At 49.7% G+C, this 25,027-nt stretch overlaps 2 protein-coding genes across 12 annotated transcripts in view; both read left to right on the forward strand.

The window, feature by feature from the left end:
• LOC110835130 (uncharacterized) overlaps positions 1-2,691 on the forward strand; it is a 47,547-nt gene extending 44,856 nt beyond the window's left edge. For all 4 annotated transcript variants that reach the window (XM_087343148.1, XM_087343150.1, XM_087343147.1 and 1 more), the window contains 3 exons: positions 247-514; positions 811-1,039; positions 1,519-2,691. In XM_087343148.1, coding sequence (XP_087199274.1) covers positions 247-514; positions 811-971 — 429 coding nt within the window. In that variant the 3' untranslated portion in view covers positions 972-1,039; positions 1,519-2,691. The remainder of the gene's footprint in view (positions 1-246; positions 515-810; positions 1,040-1,518) is intronic.
• Positions 2,692-5,491: 2,800 nt separating this feature from the next.
• The window catches only part of LpR1 (Lipophorin receptor 1), a 54,444-nt gene continuing 34,908 nt past the window's right edge, over positions 5,492-25,027 (forward strand). For all 8 annotated transcript variants that reach the window (XM_087343153.1, XM_087343161.1, XM_087343152.1 and 5 more), the window contains exons 1-2: positions 5,492-5,624; positions 10,775-10,894. In XM_087343153.1, the coding sequence (XP_087199279.1) occupies positions 5,549-5,624; positions 10,775-10,894 (196 nt within the window). In that variant the 5' untranslated portion in view covers positions 5,492-5,548. The remainder of the gene's footprint in view (positions 5,625-10,774; positions 10,895-25,027) is intronic.

A 25,027-nucleotide genomic window follows, 5' to 3' on the forward strand; every position in this document is an offset into this window, starting at 1 on the left:
CGTATGTCTTAAGGATAGGGAAGGAGAAATGGTTGCTGACCGCAATGAAGCACTGCGGCAGGTATTTTGAATATGTGGATAGTTGAGGCGCCGTTGGACCCTTGTGCCTGGGATAAAAAGATTTGATGAAAGTGATTTATCTCTTGTGGCGACAGCCACGGGGACATTTCTTCGTCTAGCGAGTCGAGCAGTAATGGGCACTGATAGTCTCGATTTAAACTTGGAACCTGCTCTGTTCTGTTGCAGGTTGTGGAGCCACTTGATTCTTCAGGCGATGACGAGGAAGAGGATGATGGAGATGAAGAAAGCAAGTTCTGCACCCTGCCGCGGCACGGCGCCGGACGAGACGCTGCCTTCACGATCTTGTCAGTGGCCTTCACGAAGGGCCCTGGCCACAAAGGCCTTGGATTCAGCATTGTGGGAGGACGAGACTCCCCCAAAGGGAACATGGGCATATACGTGAAGACGGTGTTCCCGCATGGCCAGGCCGCAGAAAGCGGCAGGCTGAAGGAGGGTGAGTCCAACGGAAGGTCTGATCTGAAGGTGCTGAGGGGAATGTTCACGTAATAAGAGCTATTGAATGAAGGATGAGGTGAGAGGGACATACAACATGCGTAGGGAATTTTGGCCAGGAACACCCTGACATAAGCGACGCTAGGCGTAGCGGGAGAGTCAAATTGAAATGGATCTTTTTTGAAACAGGACTTGAAGCTGTGGATCAGATTAATGTGACTCAGGATAGGGTCTGGTGGGTGGAATTTGAGCAACCGAGGAACTACGAGTAGTCGGGCCATTGTCTGTGTGTTGCAGGCGACGAGATCCTGGCTGTGAACGGCAAGGCGCTGCATGGGCTCAGTCACCAGGAAGCAATTGCAGTGTTCAAGGAGATCCGGGTGGGACAGGTGGTGTTGCACGTCGGGCGCAGGGTACCGAAGCGGCGGCGCGAGGCCCTTCCCCGGCCCCACGTCTAGCGGAAGCTGCGCCGAGTCCCCGGAGGCCCTGAAGACTGTCAAACTGATGTTCAGGAGTGCCATTTGCAGTGAGTTGGTGTGCGTTTTACATAAACCAGGAGAAGATACTTCTCGATGATAAGAACTTTTCAAAAAGTACTTACATTTTATAAATAAGTAAGGGTTAAATACTGACTCAAAATGCGATCATTTATACTGATCTAAGACTGTGACTAAGTAAGAAGACAGTTTGAGGACATTCTCGCTCGTGTGGGTGCATTAATTCAGGTTGTCTTACTGCCACATCACGAAGCGGTGGAAGAAAAGCTCCTGTCGGAGGGATTTCGTTGTCGACTGCGTGGGCACGTCTCTTGGCAAGGATGAAATTATGGGCACTGTAAAGGGGTTTTGTCCCAAATGCAGTGCGGGCAGTTGGCAGGAAGGCTGAGTCATCGCTTTTATGCATTTTTGTTGCAAATTATATTTACTTGGCAGAATCTGACGAGCAATTTGTGCCGTCATATGAATGTCTCATCGCGTCTGTGACATCACATTTGTGTTAATGCAGGTGGTGGCTATGTCAGCATCTGGCAAACTGTGGACGTGGGGCAGTGCCGGACCTGGACGACTGGTGGACGTGTGTCTCGACAGATGGAGGTCAGTTGCGACAAGATGATGACCGTGTCGGGACACGTGCAAGTGGGACTGTGAAGTGGTGAGCATTATGTCTTCTGATGGAGACAAATATTTGTTCAGGCGTGTTGGAGTGTGTTTGACGTACATGTCTCAGGACTTGGTTCTACCCACGACGAAACCGTACCGCCTCTGTCTCGTACATCTGCGGAATCACCGAACGCTAAGGACCGGTGCCACGTACCGGATGTGAACACATGGAGTAAGCCATCGTCACTTCCTTCTATGTTGCCGGTGATGAAATTCATTGAAGTTTCTGTCTGCGACTGAAGCACAAAGTAGCAGATGCTCATGAAGCAGAAACTCTTCCCATCACCAAGATCATCAGACGTTTCCATGATTACAGAAATCATTCCCTGCTCATTATTATTTCGCAGTGTCTTGGTCTCAGTGCTTGTAATGTTAGCGTCTTCTTCATTTCATTTGCTAGAAACGGGTCGCAAATCCTCTCAAATTACGAGGTGGTCTGATTCAAGACGCCGTCAGTCAAGATTAAAAATTACAAATGGCTGCTTGGAGAGAACTGTTTATGCATATAATTATTCTGTAGCTGCGTCTCGGTCGTCTAGTGTTTTATGTCGCAATATCCTTGAGTTGGTTTTGGTTCTTCCATCAGGCGACATTTGGGCATCAGTCTGATCCAGGGTTTTTTCCCCAATGATTTCCTGGCATCAAGAAGTTGGCGCATGCAATTTTATTCACTTAGCAATTGTTAATGTGTATTAATAATTTATCAGGGCTTGGCCTTAATCTGGCCCTGGTTGAAACTGCATTCTTTTGTTGATCTCAAATTTTCTGTCCTTGGTCTGTAGAAATGTCAAATTGCAGCGTACGTGAGCGGTACCTGTCCGTCGCGCTTTCTTGCTGGCTTACGTTCACACGATTTGTAAATCTCGTGTTCGTCTTGGTCCAAATGCAAGCAGAGGATCAAGTAATGTTTGTCAGAGCTGTAAAGTATTCTTCTCTCTTTTGTTTTATTGTTTTACTTTTTCCCAGTTTAAGTTACGTTCATTTGTTTCTTATTTTAATAAAGTAATTTAGATTCCAAGTACTGATTTATTTCAACAGTAAAACACCCGAAGATCCAGTTGCCAACTTAATATGTGAGCGTAAAGTCCGAAGTATACCCGAAACTCGATGTCACGACACATTTTGTGCGCCGCAATGTCGAAGACGCTGTAAGTTGAATTTGCTGTGGCTTACTGAGGAGTGGATCCCTGTCCTTGTTGCGTAGGCAAGGAAGAAAATGCCTGGATAAGAGCACTTCGACGCCAACGGACGGATGCACATCTGCACGTCAGAAATTTCAGGATGGATAGGAAGGTAGTGACTGAGGAAGAATTCTGTATCCACGTTTTTTGTTGACCTCACGTGCAGAATTTGTCACTGCAGTCCTTTACTTAAATTCTGCCTCGTATTTGGCGAGTAACTTGCATGTGTTTTTGTAGTTGGTCGTAAACTCTTGATGTCGAATTTGTGCGCGTAGCAGTTCGCTGGTTAAGCGCTGACAGAACATCTTACTATTTTGAAAATAATTGAAAATTTACCTGCTTCTGAATTATTTTGAATAGTTGGTCACAGTGTAATTGTGTCTGTGGTCGTAGTTGAATTCGCCCTTGAAGCGTCTTTCTAACTTTCCTGTACCCTGACCTGTCCCACCTCCTGTTCACCAGGATCAGCGAGAGATGCGTAAATGGCGAGCTCAGGTAAGGAGAAATTTGAGGTGCTCGTCAGTAATATTTCATGTGCCCAGTTCTGTTAGTTATTTGTTTCATGGTTCGGACTGTGCGTGATCATATTGAATGAGATAATGGTATGAAAAGAGGTGGTCACTGCTCATTTTCCCTTCCCAGAGCCTCCCTGGAGGGACTGAGGAAACTCATAAACCACGTGTTACACTTTGAAACAAATGAATTCCATCCGAGTCCCTGTAGGTTTATCTGGCGTGATGGAAGTACCGAGTGTCACATCTCGTGAAGATCCAGATCTCGAGTTTAATTGTTTTTAAAATGTTTATGGATAAAATCAATTTTGAGAAATGCATTTTACTGATCTGCGTCACATACGTAATTTGTCAAAGCTTTTCATTTGCCTGGTGACGTGAAAGACTGTACATTTCTCTTTTTGTGTGGTCTTAAGAATCCGCTTTCTCCATCAAAGCAATCATTTAGAAAGGTCAGGTGATCTGCAGTGACAGCTTTCATTCCAAGTTCGCTGAGACGCCAAGAGCCACCCCTCCTGTTGCCTAGGAGACAGGGATAATGTACAATTGAACTCACCCAAGCAGGTGGACCAACTTCTGAAAGGGGATTAATATTTGAGCAGTGAAGCAAGTCGACCGTGGCGGAACTTTGCTCGGAATTCATCCCCTACAGACTGGGGATAGAAGTTGTGCTGGCTTTCCCCAGAAACCCCTACCCTAGGGGGTGCACTGTTTTCTGAGGGAAGATTATCAGAATATAATTAAAAGATTTTCGTTAGAAGAGTTTTATCAGACAGCAGCTGAAATGAGGTCCAGCACTGGTGTCTGCTTCAACACAAGGACCCAGGACGTCTTTTGTGTACGCGTTTTTCTCGGGCACGGCTGACGTACGTGTATGGCAAATTTATGTCGGCAAGGTATATGCTGCATTATCGATTCAGGCAATGCGGCGTCACAAGTTGTACAACCCTCTCAGAGATGTCCCCACGCTCTAGTTAAGATCACCATTTGGTGCATTCAGTACACAAGAATCTTCGTGTTCAGCGAGTCTGTGACACTGGATTGCAGTTTCACCCGTCGTACAAGCGAATCACAAATTTCATGCAATTCCATGGTCCCCACTTCGCACCCCGTTCGTCTTCAGATAACCACACGTCGCGCATTTAAACAGGTAGAATGTTGAGGTCCAGCTTTCCGGTATTTTTCAACGTCGATAGTGTGTTGACGGAAACTGCCACTCTTACGCCTGTAGCAGGGCTGCCAACAAACACAGAAAAAAAAAGCAGCAGACCTGTTTTACTTCGAACAACACGCGTTGTGTTGTCTCCGTTGGTATAACTGCTTCCGTCTTCATACTAATAATCTTGTACGTATAATTTTTCTTTTCTTCACTTGTAATACATTTTTCATTTCCTTTCCGAATTCCACAAACTCGTAATTATCTTCGCCTTGTCTCCGTTCTCTGTTTCTCTCCTCCTGGAACTTGTGTGCCCCTGGGAGCGGTCAGATTCCGCTACAATGGAATTAATGACGTCACGCGTCACCACAATTTTTCGTTTCACAAATTCCGACTGCGGTAGTTTCAATCACAGCAGAAGTATTTACTCGAAATGAGCGATGTTGCGCCTTATAGTCTGGTAGAAGTTAACCGACGTTTCGGAAGACCTCCATCCGGCTTTGCTTGCAAAGGCCTGACTCAGACTCTTCGTGGCTCTTATCAGTTTAACGTAGCAAGTTGAGAAATACACCCGTCCAGAGCGCACTGTTATTAACTTTATCCTGACATGGTTTTTCTCAGGCGCTCCTTCACCGCAAAATTTCGTTCTACCGCTAACTTTTAAACGTAGTTGAACAGGGCATCGTCACATAACCTACCTTAAACGGCGCTGTCAGTCAAAGTCCTTGTGGTTAATTGCAAATTATGACCGCACATACTCCGCTGCTGGTTTTCTTGTTCGAAAACTCCTCTCTTTTGTTTTTGTCTCGACAGCGACAAGGGCGGGGGTTTAATCAACGTTTGTGACCCTCGTAAGGTAAGTCGGTGCTTCGTTAAAGTAGTATCTACTAGGTGGCGTGGTTGGAACAGCCGGCGCTGGCTGTTCCGGATAGGCTACGCGCCCCCCGCTGCGCGCGCATGTCGTGGCGGCCGGCCGGCCGGGGGCTTGGTCAGTGCATCGGGCGAGGTTGTGGAGCACAGTGCGAGATGGCTGCTCAGGCTGTGGTGTGTGTAGCTGTCGTTCTGTTTGTCTGTGCTGTAAGCGGGTCGGCCGATTCAAACGGTAAGTCATTCATCTGCAGTGGCTAGAGAGTCTTTGGGGACGATGGCATTTATTAAAATGTACAGTGTTCGTCGATAATTCTGTTGGCTACTGACAAGTTATTTTCTCATGCCGATGTTAATCACCTGGGTTACAACGCCGTGTGGAATTTATCCTGAAGAAGGGGGCAGTATCTTACTGCGAAACGTTGGTATCTGTCCACGCGGTGTTGGAACTCGTAAGAGCAACGTCGGTATTCATGTGTGTTCGGTCTTTCGGAGTGCCCCATTCAACTTGTCGTATACAAACGTTGTTTGCCGTGTCGGGACGTCTCCTGTGGTCAGCCGAGAGCAGTGTTTGTTTTGTTTTCCGACCACGTCAACCCACAAGAGTTTCTGGCAACGTTGACGTAGCAAACATCTTAAAAATATTTTAACAGACGAGTGCCAGTTCGGGAGACACGGGTGTCGCTGTCTTCTGCGTCTCTCAGGTTGGTTACCCATTGGACTGGTTGGCACAATCAGCTTCTCACCTCCCTCGTGTCCGCGTGTTTACATTATTTTGGCCGTAAGCTTGTCGGAAACCTAAGGTGACGGCCGATTTGATGTTTATATGGACGTAGTTTACAGGGACGAGCCTTGGGGTTCTGTAAAGCAGTGACTGGCGTGTGACCAAGCGCGTTCAGGGCTACGTGTAGACTGTTGTCAAACGCGGACTTCTCTTTGCAAAACTCTTTGACTGGAATAATATTCTAGTTTGCCTTCATCCCGACGTCATTTGGCGTTACCCAAAAAGTCTGCAGTTGGCACAGCGTGATCGAGTGGCTGCTAATGGGGCCCTCTTCGGTCTATGTCCTATTATTTACGTAATAATACCATACGTGGAAAGTAATCCCAGTAATTATAGGAGAAACTGGAAATGTTTCCAAGTCACTCAAAAAAGTATTTGGTCAACATCTCGGGTGGCCACGATATCGGGGAACTTCAGAGAACCGCCATTCTAGGAACATCGTACGTCATTCGAAAGACGCTCATGTGAAATATATGAATGTGTCTAATGCAAGTAACACGTATTAAAAGAAATGTATTTCGGAGGCAAGGTTTGTCTCAGGTACATAGAATTAAGTACTCTGTAAAACGGTGAATAGATAGAATAATAATAATAATTTTATTCCAGAAAAAGCTGTTGATTGTCGCCATCTTTGTGTGTGGTTTTTGTTTATTTTTTGGGTGAGAGGGCCACTGGCCTGTGGAAAACAAGTTTTGACTGAGAGCTAGGAACATCGGACAGGGCCGAGAACGGGCGAAGGCCGGCTGTTGGAGCTTCTTTCGAACGTGAGGCAGTCGATTGACGTCCGAATGGGCCAACTTCATTCACAGGGGAGATTTTCAGGTTCTCAGGGCGGCGAGTATAAAGATGGCTGACCTCTGACATGTTGCCAACGTTTCAGAGGTGCTGGCTGCTTCCATCATCAGGGACGCGGAATCTACACAGCGCAACATCCCAGAAGACAACCATATTTATTTACAGAATTTATTTAAATTTGAGTTTCGACAAACGCCTAACAAAATGGCTGTTCTCGTTTAGAGCTACATTAAATTTTTATTTTTTTCGGGTGGTGATGACTGAGGAAGACCACGGAGAACATGATTTGGGATTGTAGGTATTATGGCCGCGATTTCAATTCGGTACTAAAGGAGTGCTAACCACTCGGTACCTTGAATCTTCACATGCAGTGTTGCCTCTCTCCCTCCATTTATTTTGATTCGTAAATATTAACTGAGCTCACTAAACAGATGACTTTATCATTACGCGGTTTTTACAAAAACATTGAAAAGCTGCTTGAAGCTGAACGAAGTTAGCGTTTCCTGACCAAAATTCTGTGCGTATTTCTTTGAGATTGCAGTTGGTGAGGCGCTCTAGGTTAGGTTACCGCGGGAAGGAGCCGTCAAATGCCCGCTTGGGTGAAACTAATTTGCGTCGAGACATCGAAGGATTGTCTGTCTGTCTGTCGGTCGGGGAGGTTGAAGGTGTTTGAGGGCAGGGCGCGCTGGATAATATTTGGGCTTGAGGGAGACGCAGTGACGGGCATTGTGAGGAGCGTCATGATTTCTAGACTTCTCTAAGCTTCTCTTCGTTAAGGGCGTCTAACGATAGACGACGATGCCTCGTCCTTACCGGACCAGATCGCAAAGTTCTCATCGGCGTTTCTGCATTCGAGCCGCTGTTTTGTCCGGTCGTGAACGGAGGAAGGCTAGCACAGCGACGCGAGAGTAGGCGCTCCTTTTGAACGGTTGAGTAGCCCTCTGAGCCCGGGCGAAGACACGGTAGTTCCGATCGTTCGATCTTGTGAGAACATGCTGCCTCCATCGTCAGGACTGAATTTATCGTCGTCCTCGTAGTTGAATAGTGGGACTGAACGGCGCAGTGAGAAAGCGAGGAGTCTCGCGAATTGGATGCTGCTCATTGAAACTTTTATATTTGATTTCCCCTATTAAGTCAGTGGGAAAAGACGCGAAGGACCTCTTTGCGACGTCTCTCGAAGTTCGCTGCTGTTCGGGGAAAGCGAGAAACTTACAGATCCCTCACCAAATTTCGTTACAATCGGTTCAGACAGGTTGTGCTTGAGGAGGGCAGTGGCGTCCACACACGGGCTCCACGTTTCGAGGAGCAAATTGTTTCACTGAACACTGACAAAACTGTACAGGTTTCAGCGTCGTTGTAGACCTCCATATCATGCGCTCATATTATGCAGCTCGCTGCTGGGTCACGTAGCAACCGCTGCGAGATATCAGAGTTGTTGCTCTTTTTAGCGACGTTGATTACAGAATCAATTAGTTAGTGTTTATGCGTGTAAGGACGGCTGCACGCACTGCACTCTGGCGTGCAAAATTGAAACGGAGGTCAGGCCTCCTTATCGGCCCCGAGACAAGGACTTGCTCCAGTTCATCTGCAATGGGATGTTGCCATGGCAACGACAGTCGCGTCGCGATACGACGTGTGGCCGCTCCGAGAGGCGTTCAGATCGCGGACCGCACTTACCTCGAGCTTTGCTTTAAATTGAAGTTGGCATGACTGGTCTCTTGTTGTATTGTTAGGATGGTAACCCTGCCTACCTGCTTGCCCATCTGGGTGTGGCCTGGGGGCTGTGGGGTGAGCCCCGCCTGTCCTTGACACACGTTTAACCGTGGCTCAGTATCAACAACCCTTTGAAGCAGAAGTTGGAAAGAAAGTTCGGTCCGTACCACAAAGAAAACACTACTCGTTCACGTGAGAACGCTCGCCGATTGCTGTCGGCGCACAATTTTCATCGGGTCATGAAGGGTTGACAACGCGGGGTTCGTGACGGACGTACGAGGTCCGGCCGTTCTGTTGCCGTCCACTCTCTCGACTCGCCAGCCGAAGGTCAATAAACAATTAAGATGTGTGTCAATGGACCGCGGTATCTAAATGATGGAATTAGTGAAGCAGATAGGAGAGGTCACGAGGGTCAACGCGCGTCCTTGGGAGTCGGAGGACGGCTCGCGGTCAGTTTCAATTAGTTCTGTTGCGACGCGGGTTGCGTGTCGCCTGTCGGTCGGTCGGTCGAGAGATGCCCTCGAGTGGACTGTTCGTCCTCTCAGAAAGTGTTCCCGACCAGTAATATGCGGGCATTTCTTGTTTCCGCCGTGTTTGCTCTCGCCCTTTGTGCGCCGTCTGAAGATGATGACAGCGTGTCCTTACCCAGGTTCGCCTGTGATGACGTCACAGTTAATTTTGTGAATACTCTGGTGCGTGTCACAGCGCACCGAAAATATATTGACAAACAAACAAACAAACAAACTGACGCTCGAGAGTTTCATTTGCTTCGCGCGGGCGACGCCGAACTGTTGGCAGTGGATTTGCGACGCCCCGAAAGACGAGCAGGACAGTGTCGCCGGCTGTACGTCTGTCGGGAACTCCCGTGAAATTCCGCGTCCCTTGTGGAATCCGAAGGTCCACCGCCATTTTCCTTCCTTGGAAACCGGTTAATGCATGAAGCGACCCTGATCACGAATGACGCGCGACCTGCCAGCCTAGAGGAAGTGACCACAGTTGGAGGTCAAACCGGGCTCCTCCCGCCTGGGAGGCTCCGGTCCCCGTGCGAAATAGTGTGAATAGATCACGTCACGTTCTCCGTGGGGCTTCGCCACGCCGTGGAAGCATAGCAAATTGATTGGCTCCAGCTGGCTCAGGGCTCTGGACGGCCAATTTGTGGGAAATATTGGGCTGTGCTGTCTTTCTGAAACATGAATAAGGCGGCGACATCCCCTGCTTCATTCCCGCTATGATACAGCGTCGTTAAACAACCCGGCCAGTTCTGCTTCAGAAGAATCTCGATATGAGTGTCAAATCGCGCGTCTCTCCCAAGCTGCAGGAACGGCCTTTGCTTTGGTTACAGAGAGAGACATTCGCGGGTGACATAATTGAACAGGTTCGAAAATTTCTGCTTTTTGCCTGGCGAGTTTTCCTTCAAGGCTGTTAACATCTCGCGTCGAAGAGATGAAAAGTGGCTCCTTATTCCACCTGCCGCCTCGGATTACACAAGAGCGGAGATTCTCCTTTGCGTCCGAGTAATTTGAAATCGATTCCTAGCTCCGTTCACGTCACGAGTTCGCGTAACGTAATGTAATGTTATATTCCAGTGAGAAATGAAGACGTGGCCGGTGACTGGTTAGAACGTCTGACAGCATATGTTATCAGGTTGCGTTTGGCTGTCGACAGAGCCACGGAGTCGGAGGAGGGGGAGGGTGTTCAGACGTTAACTGGCTCGGAGCGTAATCTCGCCCCCAAATGTAAAGAAGGTTCATAGGGACATTAACTGCTTTAAGAAGCCTAGTTTACTGTCCTCCAGATGTCTCTCAGCTGTGTAAACAGTTTAAACCCCATTCGTACATTTTCTTCCTTTCCCCCCCATTGCTGATTGACGTCGTGTCTGCAGAGCGTATAATAAATTGGTTTCGGTGTCTTATATAACTTCGTCTTGAAACGCTTGTCGATTTGGCGTGAGTTTGAAATAAGTCGGAAAGGTCACATTTCAGCCTTCAGATGCAACGAATCGTACCAGATTTTGTCGTGTCTGGGGGCCATTTGTTTGAATTTCGAAATCTGGGTTACCTGATACCAGCCGTGCGCGTGCCGCCATGTTTCAGACGCGTGCTCCCAGCGTCAGTTCCAGTGCAGCAATGGCCGCTGCATTCCTCTGACGTGGATGTGCGAGGGCGAGGACGACTGTGGAGACGGCAGTGACGAGAGTACGCCGGCGTGTCAAGGTAAGAACGCATGAAGTCAGGTGACGGTGGTGGTCGCCACGCGTGGAGAGGCTGTTGGGCTTGTAACATAACAACAGGGGGCCGGATGAAACCTTTTCCTTGACATCAGCTAACACGTTCTTTATGTGCAGTATTTTCTGTGTATGTGGGGGGGGGGGGGGAGAGTTTGAATTTGACGTCGTTGGTGGGCTTTTCGTTTTAGGCTACGAATAAGGTCGAACCCTTTCGTCCACTAACCCCCACGCCCAATCCACGCACTCCTTTTGGTGCGTCCAGTAGCCGCGAGTGGACGACGGACATTAATCTCATGTCGACAGCTCAGATATTCTATGTCGGCTTCTTGTTTTCTGGCCATAACGTGATTGATGACGTCCCTTATCTTGTATCTTGAGCAGAAGACTGGTTCGCGTTTTTATGATTGCCTGGAACAAAAGGTATTTTGAAGTTCAATTTTCACGAAATTCGGGCGGGACTTCTGAAAGGGCGAAGAACCCTTAACCACGGACGATGCTGATTCGTATTGTTTCTTGGACGTCGGAAATGAGCGTTCTGCCGCAGGTAGCGAACAGACTGTGGTGTGGGGCGGGCACCCCTTTTAATGCTCGCAGCCGCGCTGTTCCTGAGTCTTAAGCGAGCTTGCGGTCCTTACTTGGTATTCGGCCGCCGTCTCCTCTTGAAGGGGGCGTCGCAGTAAATTCATATAACCGCAAGCCCGCCATTTTGTCAGAGCTTTATAATCCGCCACCATGATTCGCCATTGTACGTGTCTGGCGTACCGCGAAACTAGTGGTGTCTACAGGCCGAAGATTTTAGAGGGACCTCAGGAAGACGTGTGTGACCTAGTTTTCATCTACATCGAGGGCAAGAGACGACCAGGTAGCAGGGACGACGAACCATCTTCGCTTGACTAGCCGAACAACTATCAGCTTCTCGGTGAAGGACGACTCTGACAGACAGTGAGGCTTTTGTTTTCCATCTTTTTGATGAGAGCAATTAGAAACACGCTTTCCGTCAGTTGTCCGCCCCCGCCTTGTCACCGTAAGAGCAAGTTCCTAGTCCATTTAATGATGCTGTATCAGGCTGGGACCTCGGGGGTGTTGGATGCCGGTAACAGTTTCGTCGGCGACGAATGTCATTCCACCTCACGTAGATCGCGCTGCGCCCCGTTTGTCGGGTGCTCGACCTTTCGGTCAGCCCGTCGTCCGTTCATTTGTTCGCGATGTTCACTTGTCATGGCTGTGAGAGTTGCCATGGCAACGCCATCTCCGTAAGATGGGGTCGCAGGCCGGAGTTACACAAAGCGTGTCTTCATTAATGGGCGTATCGTGCCCCACTGTCTGCCGTGCGCCGCCTTCAGTGTGGGGCTTCGCCCCGACATCGCTGCAAGGGGCGACCGAACTTTGTGAGAGAAACACGATGCTGGGGGGACTTGAGTTCCAGCCAGCCTGCTTGTGGACGCGGCTCATCGTCACCGAAGGCACTTCTACCACAAAGAACGCCTGTGTTTGTGTCGTTCTTCCGGGAGCTGAGTTCTGCAGTCACACCTTCAGTTCGCCCTTCGTCTTCCATTTATGTAAACAGCCATCACGCCACTGCGCGTCACTGCAAGCGAAATATATCCTGGTTCATTACTAGCGGACGTTGCGAAGCCACTTCATACAGATAGTCGGCGGCAAGCGCCTGAGAAACGTCCAGGAGAAATGTGTTTTCGTAATTTCAGGGCCTCGAGCCGGAGACTTCAGTAGGCGATGCCGCGGGTGGCTGGAGGTTGATCGGGACCCGTGTCTTCGCTGTGCCCTGATGAACTTAACGCATTTAAATTTGAAATTGTCCTGATGAGCTTTTTTAAGCACCCTCTGAACAGCGCGTATTTGGGGCTCCTCGCTCCTCACTTGTCAGCGGCCCTCCCCGGTCCATGATTCTCCTCATGGGCGGCGAGCGTACCTATGACGTCACACCCCTGGTTTGCAGTTTACCGCCGGCAGCGCGGCCTTTGATGTATAAATAGCGGACGGACGGCATCGGGACGCATCGTACGTGAGCTCAGCAGAACACGTGGGTTTGTCCTTTGTTTGGAAAAATGTCAGGGGACTTTGCTTTTAGGAGCGCGCTCGTACGTCAGCGTGACGTTCACCGAGTGGGCGGTGGCCAATTTTCAGAGACGTCCGGATTCTCTATCGGGAAACAACTGAATCATGCCATTCGTCAGTTTGTTGCGTCGTGAAGTCTGGTTCTTCGCCTTGCAGCCTTGTCGCCGTCCTGATGATGGAGGCAGCAAGCTCCTCCGTAACGTCGATCCCAGTCGTCTTCATATCTGCCGCCTTGAGAACCTCAAACTTGCATCGTTCTGTCATTCAGGTACCACGTGACAGAACGTTACTAGCGAGTGTTTGCTTTCGACGCAGATTCATCTTCCTGGCCGAAATTTTGTGCGTATTTCTTGTATCCTCCAGAGAAACTTGTCCTAACCCGCGAATTTGATAATCTGCGGAGTGAATTTTCCGTCCTGCCTGTTTGCGTCGTGTTTTCGCGGCACACGACAAGCGACTGATTAATTAGCGGCTTTTCGGAAGGTCGAGCATCTGTCGGCGTTCAAACTCTGTATTGATTCGTTCCGAGGTCCCGGTATCGCATCTCGTCAGGTGCGAGGACCCCCCCAGTAATTGTAAACAACACGCGTTGTGTCCTTTAGCATGTACTTTATAAACACCGTTGAAGTCTCTCAAAGTCTTTGGTTCGAACTCTGATACGAGGCGTAGTTGATGGAACCGCTGTAAACTCTCCCTTTACGTATTTTACGTAAAAGTGACATCGTTTCTCGCACGAATTATGTCTTCTAAGTAATTCAGAATTATGAAATGCAGATAACGACATTTTCCTCGAAGCTTTTGTGTTTGTTGGGAGTTCCGTACAGCAAAAATGTTGCTCAGAATTTGCAAATGCGACGCCGACCGATTGATAAGAACAGCTGTAAGCAGGCGATAGACAGGCTGACGGAAATAAGGTTTAGACCGGAGTAACACGTCGAGGTCTTCTAGAAAAGACCAACGTCGTTTGTCGTCTGCGGTGACTTCGGACAGAACCAGTTCACTCGGCCAGCATCGACTAACAAACCAGACCAAGAACGCTACCAAGGTGGGAGCCTTGCTGAAAACTAATTTTGGGCTCAAATTCGAGGGAAATGGCCATTGATGACGAATTCTCGTACTTCTAAAAAAAACGCTTAGAACGGCAACGAGCCTTTGATAGCCACGGCACATCGCTGACGTAATCTGCAGGTCCTAATATGACGTATCGTACCTTGTCGCAACAGTGGAGAGGGGGGGAGTTAGTGTTGATTCAACCAGACTCAGCATTTTTAATGCCTTCGCCATGAAAGTTACAAAGAATTTCTAACTTCAACCTTTTTGCGTTAAATCCGAGGGCAGATCGCTTTTCCTTTGTTTTGAATAGTGACTGATAACTATCGAAAACCATTTTTAAATCGATTGAAAAGCAGCTAGCGATTATTACCTGGCTAGCGCGCTCAGGATAGTCTGCAACGCACGGTGTTTTTTTTGTGTGCGTGTGTGTGTGAAACGGTGTCAGGCCATGGCTCCCATTAGCCACTTCATGTCATGCCACTGGTCACGTGACAGCACGCGGCCAATGAGCGCCTGAGATGCGGCGAGCCCACGGCGTGATGACGATACAGTTATTCAGCGTGCGAACCACGTGGTGCGGCACTTGGACCCGTCTTGCGCTCACAGTGGCTCGTTCTTTCTCTCCTCGCTTTAGCAGAGGGCACACGGAAATGAGAAAGTTAGAGGAAACATCAAATGACCACACGATTTAAGAAGGGAAACGCGAGGCTTAGGAAGACGACGATTTCGGAGACTGAACATAGCAGTGAGCTTCACGTTTCGGCCGCTTTGTACTTAGCGCGTCTCGGAAGTGGTCTTGGGCACTGGTGTGATGTCACTACATGGGGGGGAGCAGGAATCGAACCCCGGTCGACCGATAATGCGGAAATGTGTCTCGGTCTGAAGGCCGATGAACCAGCGAACCGCCCGGACGAGGACGACTTCGGCGCGTCTCCCTGTGATCGCGTGGAAGCCAAGCCTCGGATCTAAGGCACAGAAGTGGAACGTTTCGCAATTCAGTTGAGTGCCTCGTGCCGTTGTTGCTCTGGCGCGATACGAAGGTCGCGATGGCGTGATTCCACCTGCAAATGATAACCAGACCCCCTCCTCCTCCTCGTCAACAGGTGATGGAGGCCACTGCCCCCCCCCCCTCCTCAAACATCAGATAAGACGTAGAACGAAAAACAGCTGTAATGGACACGTGATGACGTGGCGCATTGTGGGATTCCGAAGGATTGGACTGCCGTGGTTTCCGTCGCAGTTATTCTTGTCTGTTAAACGCTAAAACATTTCGCATAGTCGCCATGTTGCCAAGAATGCCACTGTCCCTTCCGGCTGCCATGTTAGTTGAAAGTGCCAAGAGAAACAAAAAACAGTCGGATGAGGAAACTAACGGTGCTAGCTGAAACGCAGTACTCAAATACGCCTTCTCTATCTCCCATGTCGCAGCTGCTCTGTTGATTTCCCTAGAAGCGTCGCATTTTGTTTCGTAGTCGCCATGACGACGCGGACCGATCTTGGCCTCCGATCCAATTAACCAGTTTAATTGCGTCCGGCTGGAGACTGGCGGGTCAAGGGGGCCCGGGGGGGGGGGGGGGGGGGCAAACCCCCACGGGAGTCGGTAATGCCAATGATTTGGTGTTGTGAAATATTGCGGGGATTGGCAGCATTGCTGTGGTTTCCGGAGATCCTTGGCCGGGAGCATTGCGCGACGAGAACATGGAGGAATTGTAGGCGTAGATGAGAAGATAATATTAAAATGTTAATTCGTCAATAGAATGTAGGATTGTAAAGAAATGCGCTCTTTCGAGACCAGGTCGTGTAGCGCGTTGAAACAATTACTGCATCGACTGTACATACCATAAGAATCATAATGAATGGGGCCTGCCCCACTGACATTTTCTTAACATTTGTACATACAGGGGACCACAAAACTTTCGGTCGGCGGATTAATCTTTACTTTGACTGAAGTTCTTTTCTCACTTTCTCGTGTCTAATGCTGGGCAAACAGACCAATAACCCTTTCTGGCACACTTCACGTAAGTGACTGTCGTGTACTTCGTTAAAGGTTGGTAGAACTGACCCGCCAGGTGGAGGGAGGTTGTGGTGCTTCTGATCGCTTTCCATCGCGGGATCTTGCCAAGGAACCCTGAGGTCGGTGAACGGTCGAAGTTCTTCCTCTACTTTGCAATCTGCCGTTCTGCGTGTTACCAGGCGCCCCACAGACACTAAGGCCGTGTTTCCGTTCCAGCGGTCGGCAGAGTCAGAGGCGACCCTCAGCCAACCTCCGAGCTGACGACGTCACTTCAGGAAAGTTCAGCATCAACCCGGGCGTTTGACCCAGAGCGCGATGAGTTAACAACTCCACCGGATGAGACAGGTCAGACCACTGTTCGCGCCTGCGCTGAACACGAAGAGTGGCATGTCTTGGCACTGCCCGAGGTCTCGGACGATTACCTGGACGAGACGAGCACAGCCGGTCCTGAGACGCGGATGAAGGCAGTGCCATCCGAAGCCAAGAGTCGAAGCCGAGACGTCAGGAAGTCTAATCGGAGCAGGGCGAGGACGAGCACAGCGCGACCGACGACGGCCGTGGGGGATGGCAAAGGTCAGACGCCGGCGAAGGAAGGCGAGAAAGCGGACAACCCTGAGCCGAAACAGGACCTGGTTCTGGACCCGGAATTTGCGGGAAATTTGTTGCAGAGAGAGTTGGCGAGACTGAACTTGAATGTGCTGAGGACTATGGCCCGGATGTTGGGCGAGCAGGAGCAGAAGTTCGCCGCCGAGCGAAACACTTTGCGGGCGACGGGTAGAATGATGAGGGCGGAGATGCGTCGCGCCCTGTCCGAGACCGTGAAGATAAACTCCGAGAGGCAGAAGCTGGACCTGGAAAGAGATGTGCTGCAGTCTCAGCTTCTCGCCAGGCGCAGGTCCGCTCGACTGCTGGAGCGCATGATGACAGATTTTGACCACGGTCGCGAATTAAACAGACTGTACATGCACTCGCGAGTCCTGGGTTCGGCTCCGACGCACCGCGGTTTGGGGGAACAGCTGGACTACGAGACAGACGTGCTGGATCAGCAGAGGTTCTATCTTCAGTCGCTGATGGGGCCTCCAGAGGACGGCGAACTGTACCCCGTCGAGCTGACAAGAATGCATCCTCCCAGAATTCCTCCGTCAGAAATTCGAAACGCCAGGGAGTGGCTGCCAGACTCCGAAGGCTTGGCGGGCGAATGGGCGAATTCCGTCTCCGTTCCGCCGGGGCAGGTAGAACCTGAGGAGCCTTACGACGAGCGCCTCGTTGCGGGTACAGAGCAGACGTCGCTGTGAGGGCCCTGCGCGTTGCTATGGGTACGGACGCGCGAGGCTTTTGTTTGCGCGACAAAGTGTTACAAGAATCGGTTTCTATGGTGATCATTAATAACGGAGTTGAATAGCTGCCTCTTTGGTCTGGTGAGAGGTGCACTCAGCCGACTGAAGGCCCCCGATCGAAGACTCCCACCGACTGCCAGATATTGATATATTGCCTCTGGCGGGAAAGCGGAGTTTACGTTGAAGTCACAATCGTTGAATTATTCACCATAGTTTGAACCCTGAGAAAGGTGCGATCGGCGAACCTTTGCGTGTCATAGGGCGAAGAACAAAGAGTGGCGAGGACACGAAAGGTCATAAGTAAGGGCGCGGAGGGAGAGATCCACCCGGTAACTCGGCAAGGGATGGAGATCAGTGACCGCTTTGCCGCTGAAGACTTCTCGAAGGACACGTCTACGTTCGTGGCGCCGGGGGGGGGGGGGGTTACAGTCAGTTATTAGCCTCTCTTTTGCTGAGCCCCTGTCCTCCTTGGGCGTGTTCAGCAACTCGCATTCTGTTTACAGATTCGTGTTTGTTTCAGAAATATGTCGGTTGCCTGGCGCTGCAGTTGGTTGTGACTTTTGTTCCGAGTATCGGAACACTGTGTAGTGGTATTTGTTTAATCTGTTGATGGTGTTTTGTTAAGTTTTTAAATTCTGTATTTGCTGGGTTTTTTTGTAATAAAGGAACGTGGTGACGATGACTTGTGTCTGACGCCCCTTCCTATAAATCTGAAGACACAGGCGAACTTCGCTTGCACAGGTTCTGAGCTCGCAGTTCAGAGCATAAGTGACCTATCTCCAAAGTGTTTCTGTGGTGTAGCCGCGGCCTACGTCAGAACGAGACACCGCAATCCATCTGCCAGATGCAGGGGTAGGCGCTGGGGCCCTCTTTAAAAGAAGGGTGATGTGTTGTGGCCACGTCCCAGTCGAAGCCGCTGACTGGTGGCACGAGCAACCTTCATCGATATTCGGACGTCAGTGTCGTCTGTAAGAATATATTTTTTAATGATCCTTCGGAACCATCAGGGTGACTAATGTTGTGTGGCTGCGAGCAAACTAGGCCGCTGTTGCAATATTTATTAAACTTGCTCCGATACTAAGTCGAATCTTAAGTCCGTTGAGCTGTATCGGAGATGGTGGAATCTTCGAATCAAGGCTTTAATATGTGTTGCGATTCTGTTTGGAACAGGCGGTACTCAGTCCGCCCGCGGCACAGTCTGCAGGCACGTACTCTATAGAAGGCGGTGGGGGAATGAAGAGCTTTCAGCCCGGAAATGAAGTGGAGGGATTACTTCAGATGTGCCGCGCTTCCCGTGGTTCAAAGCCTCACCGGGTCGATTTTCGTTTGCGACGCGATTCCCAAATTGTGCTCCGTTGTTCCTCGCGTCATCTTGGCGATAATTTACGAGAAAGTTCCAGTTCCCGTCCGTGGATCGGATAACGCCGCCTCCCCCTCAAATTTCTTAAGGAAGCAACACAACTGATTCCTAGACTTGTCGAAACAGTTTCCGGTCATTTTATTTCAAAAGCCCACGCCGAGTTCATTCCTCAATTACTGCATCGCCGTGTTCATGCGGCAACTTCTCCGGCTTGCGCGTGTTGCGGGCAGTCTACAGCTATGCCACAGGGGTTCCTTCCTCGACTAAGAACAGTCGTACACCAGACGAACGAAGTGCGCTCTATCCGTGGCATTTTAACTACACGTACGTCGAGTCATAACGAGTTAGAAAGCAGCAATCCTGTCTCAACTTTTTGGAAGTTTATATTCGGGTATTTGTCTGGAGAGACTGAGGTTTTCTCAGTCTCAATGACGAGATTTGAATCCGGATGGAGCAGCGGTGGAAATTTGATGGAAGACGATGGAAGGAGATGACAGGGGAATGCGTTTAATTAGTGGACGAAATCTGTTGTCCCTCTACAGTACGAGAGCTAATTAAGAAGGGGGAAAACGTAAGCTAACTTGTGAGTCATCGTGTAGTTGATCGTGAACCGGGTTTTGAAGCACAAATTACTCATCAGAATAACAGGTCGCTTGCGTAAGTACATAACGTGACACAGCATTTGCGCGTGTCTCACTGTCATGGCGACGTTATCCTTAGAAACTGTGACGCGTGCGCCATTGAAGAAAGCCATCGTCGTCTCGCAATCTCACTTCCCGTCTTAAGCTCCTGGTATTACGGAAAACCGGGCGTGACTGTTCTTCAGGGAACAAAACACTGTTGCGGGGCGTCGCTGTGCGCAAGAGACGCTTTATCACGGCCCCCTGGATGACACTGACGGATTTATGATCGTAGGGACCGTGGCGAGCGGCGTGTTAGCCCCCCAGAGCGGCCGGACGATAAAACGCGCCCTCGTTCATGCAACGACAGTGCTACCAACTCCCACACCAAAAAGAAAAACTTTCAGGGGCTCTCCAAAGCAAAAGAGGAATTGTTAGAAGCAAACCGCGTTTTTAATCGGGAAGCCGAGGAACGTACTGCCTCCGTCATCAGAATGGAAATGTGTTCTTTGCTGTTTTATTTACGTCTCATAGCCTTAGTTGCTTATTTGTTGAACTCTGGAGGCTGATTGTTTTTTGTTTGTATTTCGCTAAATCAAATAAATGTTTCAAATGAAAATTTATAATCTTTTTGATTCGTGTTATATGATTTAACTTATTTTTTGTCACTGATGATGAACTCATGAGGTCGAAACGCGTTTGGCATTAGTGTCATTCAAAGTGTAAACAGTTTTGTTTGTATGCGTACCTTATTTTTGAAAAGTTATAGCCTTGGACTTGAGCAGATCTGGTCTTTGTGCTGTGAGCTGTTTTTGAATTTCGTAAAAAGCGGCCAATACGACGCTTTTTACGTCAGATTGTAATTTAGGCGTTCAGTACCAAATTTCATCGAAATTCGTTCAGTACTTTCAAGTGTGAGACATATACCTGACGCTCTTTGTAAAGACGACGCCTAAAGATGTGAATAGGGCGCACCCCCCCCCCCCCCCCCCGGGGTGGGGGGTGGGGCTTGCCGTCGAGACGCCGCGTTGTGTTCTGAATTGCCTCATTTCCGTTCTGTGGGCGCGCGCCCCTTCGCCGTCTGCTCCTGTGGCCTGCGGGCGTTTGTCTACTTGACATTTCGTTCACGTTCTGTGGGCTTCGCGAACGGCGGGACGTGGGTTTGTGACGCGGAGGTCAGACACGAGACATGGCCTGGGTCCGCGCTGTCCCACATCCGTGTACAGAACAAGGAGGCCCGCTCTGCTGAGAAGCCAGCCCTTCGCCCGAATGAGAAATTACCCGGGGCGTGTGGGAAGACGCAGGCAATAAGGACTAGTTTCTGGTGTCACTGTGCTGTGTCTGCGACCATCCGTACTCAAATTAGACACTGCGCGCAGTTAGGCTGTGCCTGGAGAGAGACGCTGCTTGGGAAATCGGGAAGGATTCGGGTCGTGTTTTCCTGCGGGAAGCAAGGAGAGCGTCCCGGTCCAGTAACAAGAAGATTCTTCTCAAAACTATCCTCTCGTTGACAGCCGTCTCTTAGTGTGTCTCTGGGTGAACTGGATTCGCCTGGTTCAAGATATAGAAGACATGTAGTGGGCTTTTTTGAATACGGTAATGAACATTTAGGTCCCATGACGGCGAAGGGTTCCTAATAGCGGCTTTGCCCCATGCAGTTTGGCTTTGGAGAGTGTCAATGCCTTGAAGTGAGCACTTAAGCACGAACTGTGCCGGTTTTCCTCAGGGTAACGGCGTAACGGGTTCTGAAGAAGAGGCCTCGGGGTCTGAGTCGGTTTTAATTGCGTTGTTTGTGCTGCTGAAACCACGGGACTGGTCAGAATGTGGCCCCAAATGTTGCGTCGTGTTTGTCAGTCGCTTGCCAACTGAAACACGCTAAGTTAGCCGGTTCCAGGGGTCGATCAGCGGACTCTCATCTCGTTAGTAAGCGGAAGGCCGACGCCAGCGGACCGGGAAATTGAGGGACGCTCAGAATTCCGGTCTTGGTTGGGTTTCCGGCCTCAGATTTGCTGATCAGTGGCGTGCGGGTATATTGGCCGGGTCGCATGCACCGGCTGGCCAGTCGACCGGTTCTTTCGAAACTTCACCAGTTGATTTAGCGCAACAAAAGCGAACCCCGTTCTGAGGCCGAAAGAATGAAGACTACGTCTCACTTTCGTGATTCAGGTTCACGAGTCGCGACTTATTGAACAGCGCTGTATCGGCTACTTGCGTTAGTGGATGTGCTGGAAGGGACGTGCAGAATTCAGCGATCACGCGCTGGTGTGGAAGATTACCCGCGATCGGGCGGCAACTTCTCCGCCAGCCGAGTAGCGCGGGTCAGTATGACTTGCAGGCGGCTTTGTCTCGGAACAGCTTGACTTACGCAGGCTTCGTTCAGACTCTCACGACGACAGAGATATAATTTACGGTTCCGAATGTTTTTCACGTCATTCATCAGTGTATGGCCATAATTTCGCCCAGCGCCATGTTTGTATCATTCTGCGTACTTTTTTAAATATAACCACACAGAACCTCACTTTCTTGTATGTTGAACGGCACAGCGCCCTCAGTAGTTGATACGACGTGCGTTGCTATTAGAAAAACACACGCCGACGTTGCGAGCAACCAAAGGTGAATTTCGCCACTGTGCCCCTTCCAAACATCGCGTATGCAGACCCGCATACCAGCGGGGTCGAAGCAGTTGCAGCTTCACCACGGGGCTCCCACAGCGTTGAACCTGACCCCTGCCCCAATCAATACAACAAGCATTTTTTGTCATGCAAATAGAAAGGTAAAATATTTTATCATTGCGATTGAAAATGTTTCTACCCGAATTATCGCGCTGTGATTGCGGGTTAGAATCCAGATGAGTGTAGTTGCCCTCGAGTTCGTATGTTTTACGCTACGGACAAAGACTTGTGCCTCAGAAAGAGGGGAGGAGCCGCTAGCTTCCTTCTGCCTATATATATATAGCGGTTAGAACGCTGGCCTTGTAATCCTGGGGTCTCGGGTTCGATTCCCGGCGGTGCCCGAATTTATAACTTGTGTTGGGGCAAGGCCGTGGTCTAGGCAACACGGAGTTTTCCTCCGTGGCATTCCAACAATTACTCCATTCACACACAGAAGAAGGCAATGGCAAACCACTTCTAGATCATCTGCCAAGAACGTATATGAACAGGTCCCAGTCCGAGAAAAGGATGGAAGGATCCTGTTCATATGGACCTGTCGTCAGACAGAACACTGAATAAATAATAATATATATCATGCCACATTTATAACAAGGATGGGCTGGGCAGGACGTGTAGCTCGCGTGAGGAGAGAAGAAGAATGTATACAGAGTTTCGGTGGGCAAAACCAGAAGGAAATAGACCACTGGGAAGACCTAGACGTAGATAGGAGGATAATATTAAAATAGATGTTAGATGAATATTATGGGGTGGTATGGACTGGATTAATCTGGCTTAATATACGGACCAGTGGCGGTAATGAACTTTTGTGTTCTATAAAAAGTGTTGGCAAATTCTTGAGTGGCTGAGCAACTGCTGGCTTCTCAGGAAGGACTCGGCTCCATGCACGAAGAATGTTGAGTATCTTGTGAGTTGCGTCTCGGAGACCGCCTGCCCGACTGAGAGGTAATATTAAAGCGGATTGATACGGTCCAGCGGCGGGCTCTCGCGATGATGTTGGTTTCCATGGCAACGGGTGACTACCCACAGATAGACATTCGAATGTGTGTGAACTCCTCGAGAGGCGAGCGAGCTCTCTCGCTCCAGGGGGGGGCGAAGGCTGAACGAACAGACCAGCGTATCGATATGCAGCGAGTTAATCCCCGTCACATCAATAATGTTAACACATGAAACGCACTCCGCGCGTCATAAATAATCCAGTCTCGTGGCTGTAGGGCGCTGGGTTCATTGTTTTGTTGTTGTTGTTGTTTTTGCCCTTGGGTGGATTTAATTTTTCAATTAGCGGCGTTAATGCACGCCATTCAGGGAAATATAATGCCACAGGGGCTATCGTATGGCTTATCTGCCTACGTAAGCCGCTTCCGTCGACTGACTCGAATCCTCTCCGGAGGTCCTGCGGGGAAACACCGGCTCCGACGTGTTCTGCAGTGCAACGGGGGTTCGAACACACGGCCGGCCACAAGAGTCGACTCCATTTCCCGAAAATTAGTTACGACATCGATTTATTCCGTTCGTACGCATTTTCAATACCGATTTAGAACTTCATTGCTGAAGGACACACTCGCCATTTCGTGTTCTGAGAGGGGTCGCCCTGGGAATTCGCTACTGCGCGCAGGATACGCGTTGTTGTACTGAGAAGAGACAACAGCGCTATCTTTCGGTCGCGTTCAGAAGGACAAAAGAGGCGAAACTTCGCTCTCACCCCCGTGTTTGTTTGTGTGGACTGTCCACGGCAACTGTCCGCGTGTATCATCAGACTCCTGGAGGCTGTGGACTCACGATCAATAACAGAGAAGCTGTATCCGCCAACACGCTTGCTGTACAGTAAGGGTTATTTTACCGTCACACAAGCCACGCCGTTGAATCTTATCGGCCCGTGTCCTCTGTGACGAGTTAATTTTGATTTCCTTGTCAGATGCCAAGCGCTTTGTCGCTTCCTCTCGGCGCAGATTCTTTAAGAACTTTTAATCTTTCTTGTCACCAAACGACGAAGCTTGGATCTCGCGAGAGGACGAGTCATCGCCCGCCCGCCGACAGCACCACCACCACCACCGCGTGCGTTGAGGCCCGACCAGCCGGCTATAATCGACTTTCTGTTCCGAGGGAATTGTGACTCGAGGCTGTCGACACAGTTCCCGAATTTCCTGGGATTTCTCTTGAGATTCGATCTCGGGACACGCCCCGGAAATGTGATTTTGGCGGAGCTGTAACCAGGGGGTGAACGAAGTTCGTCTGTTTCGCTCTTCCCAGAGTTTTGCGGCTCTGTTCACTGGGTTTTCGGTGATTGTTTATCATATCAGAAAGCTGTTTGTCGCAGAAATATCGACAAGTTTCCTGTGGTTGTTGTAGACCGCCCGCCCGTCCCTTCATCCGTCACGGGGTTACACACCAACACACGAGATTTTCCTGTCGCCATGGTAACTCTCAGCTCGCATTATTTATTTCAGATGTTACAGTCGGGGTATGATGTAATTGGCGCTGACAAGATCAAGTTGTGTTTCCTGTTGAGATATTTTGGTTTTATCGTGTGATACTTCCTTTCTCGATTGTCTGAAGCCCGAGGGAGACTCGGGAACGGACAGACGGGCGACAGGTGTGTGACGATGCTTAAATTTTTGATAGGACGCGGTCACGTTCTGCGTGGAGTAGGTGACTACCGTCTCCTTCCAAATCCTTAACTTCAACATTCACGACGCTCTGTTATCACTTCGTCTCAGAACTGTGGACTTGGTACGTTCTTCGAATTTCGAGCAGCGGTTGCGCGCTCCGGGCGCGATCATCGAAGCTGTTGTTAATTAAGTTAAACAATAGGTCGTACGCTTCGAGATTAATCGATCGTCGAGTCAAGTGTAATAAAACAGGGGGACGGTCGGTACAGCAGCTCGTTGCCACGCCAACAGCTGAAGTTTCTGTAGCGAATAGCGGACGAGATAATTCGAGCTTTGCAATCGATTTGTGTGGGGCTTGCCTCTGAATAGAGCAGGAGCGTT

The sequence above is a fragment of the Zootermopsis nevadensis genome, unplaced genomic scaffold, assembly GCF_977971745.1.
Source record: "Zootermopsis nevadensis isolate Lab colony 2312 unplaced genomic scaffold, Znev_1.0 Znev_ptg000004l, whole genome shotgun sequence".
NCBI classification, from domain to species: domain Eukaryota; kingdom Metazoa; phylum Arthropoda; class Insecta; order Blattodea; family Termopsidae; genus Zootermopsis; species Zootermopsis nevadensis.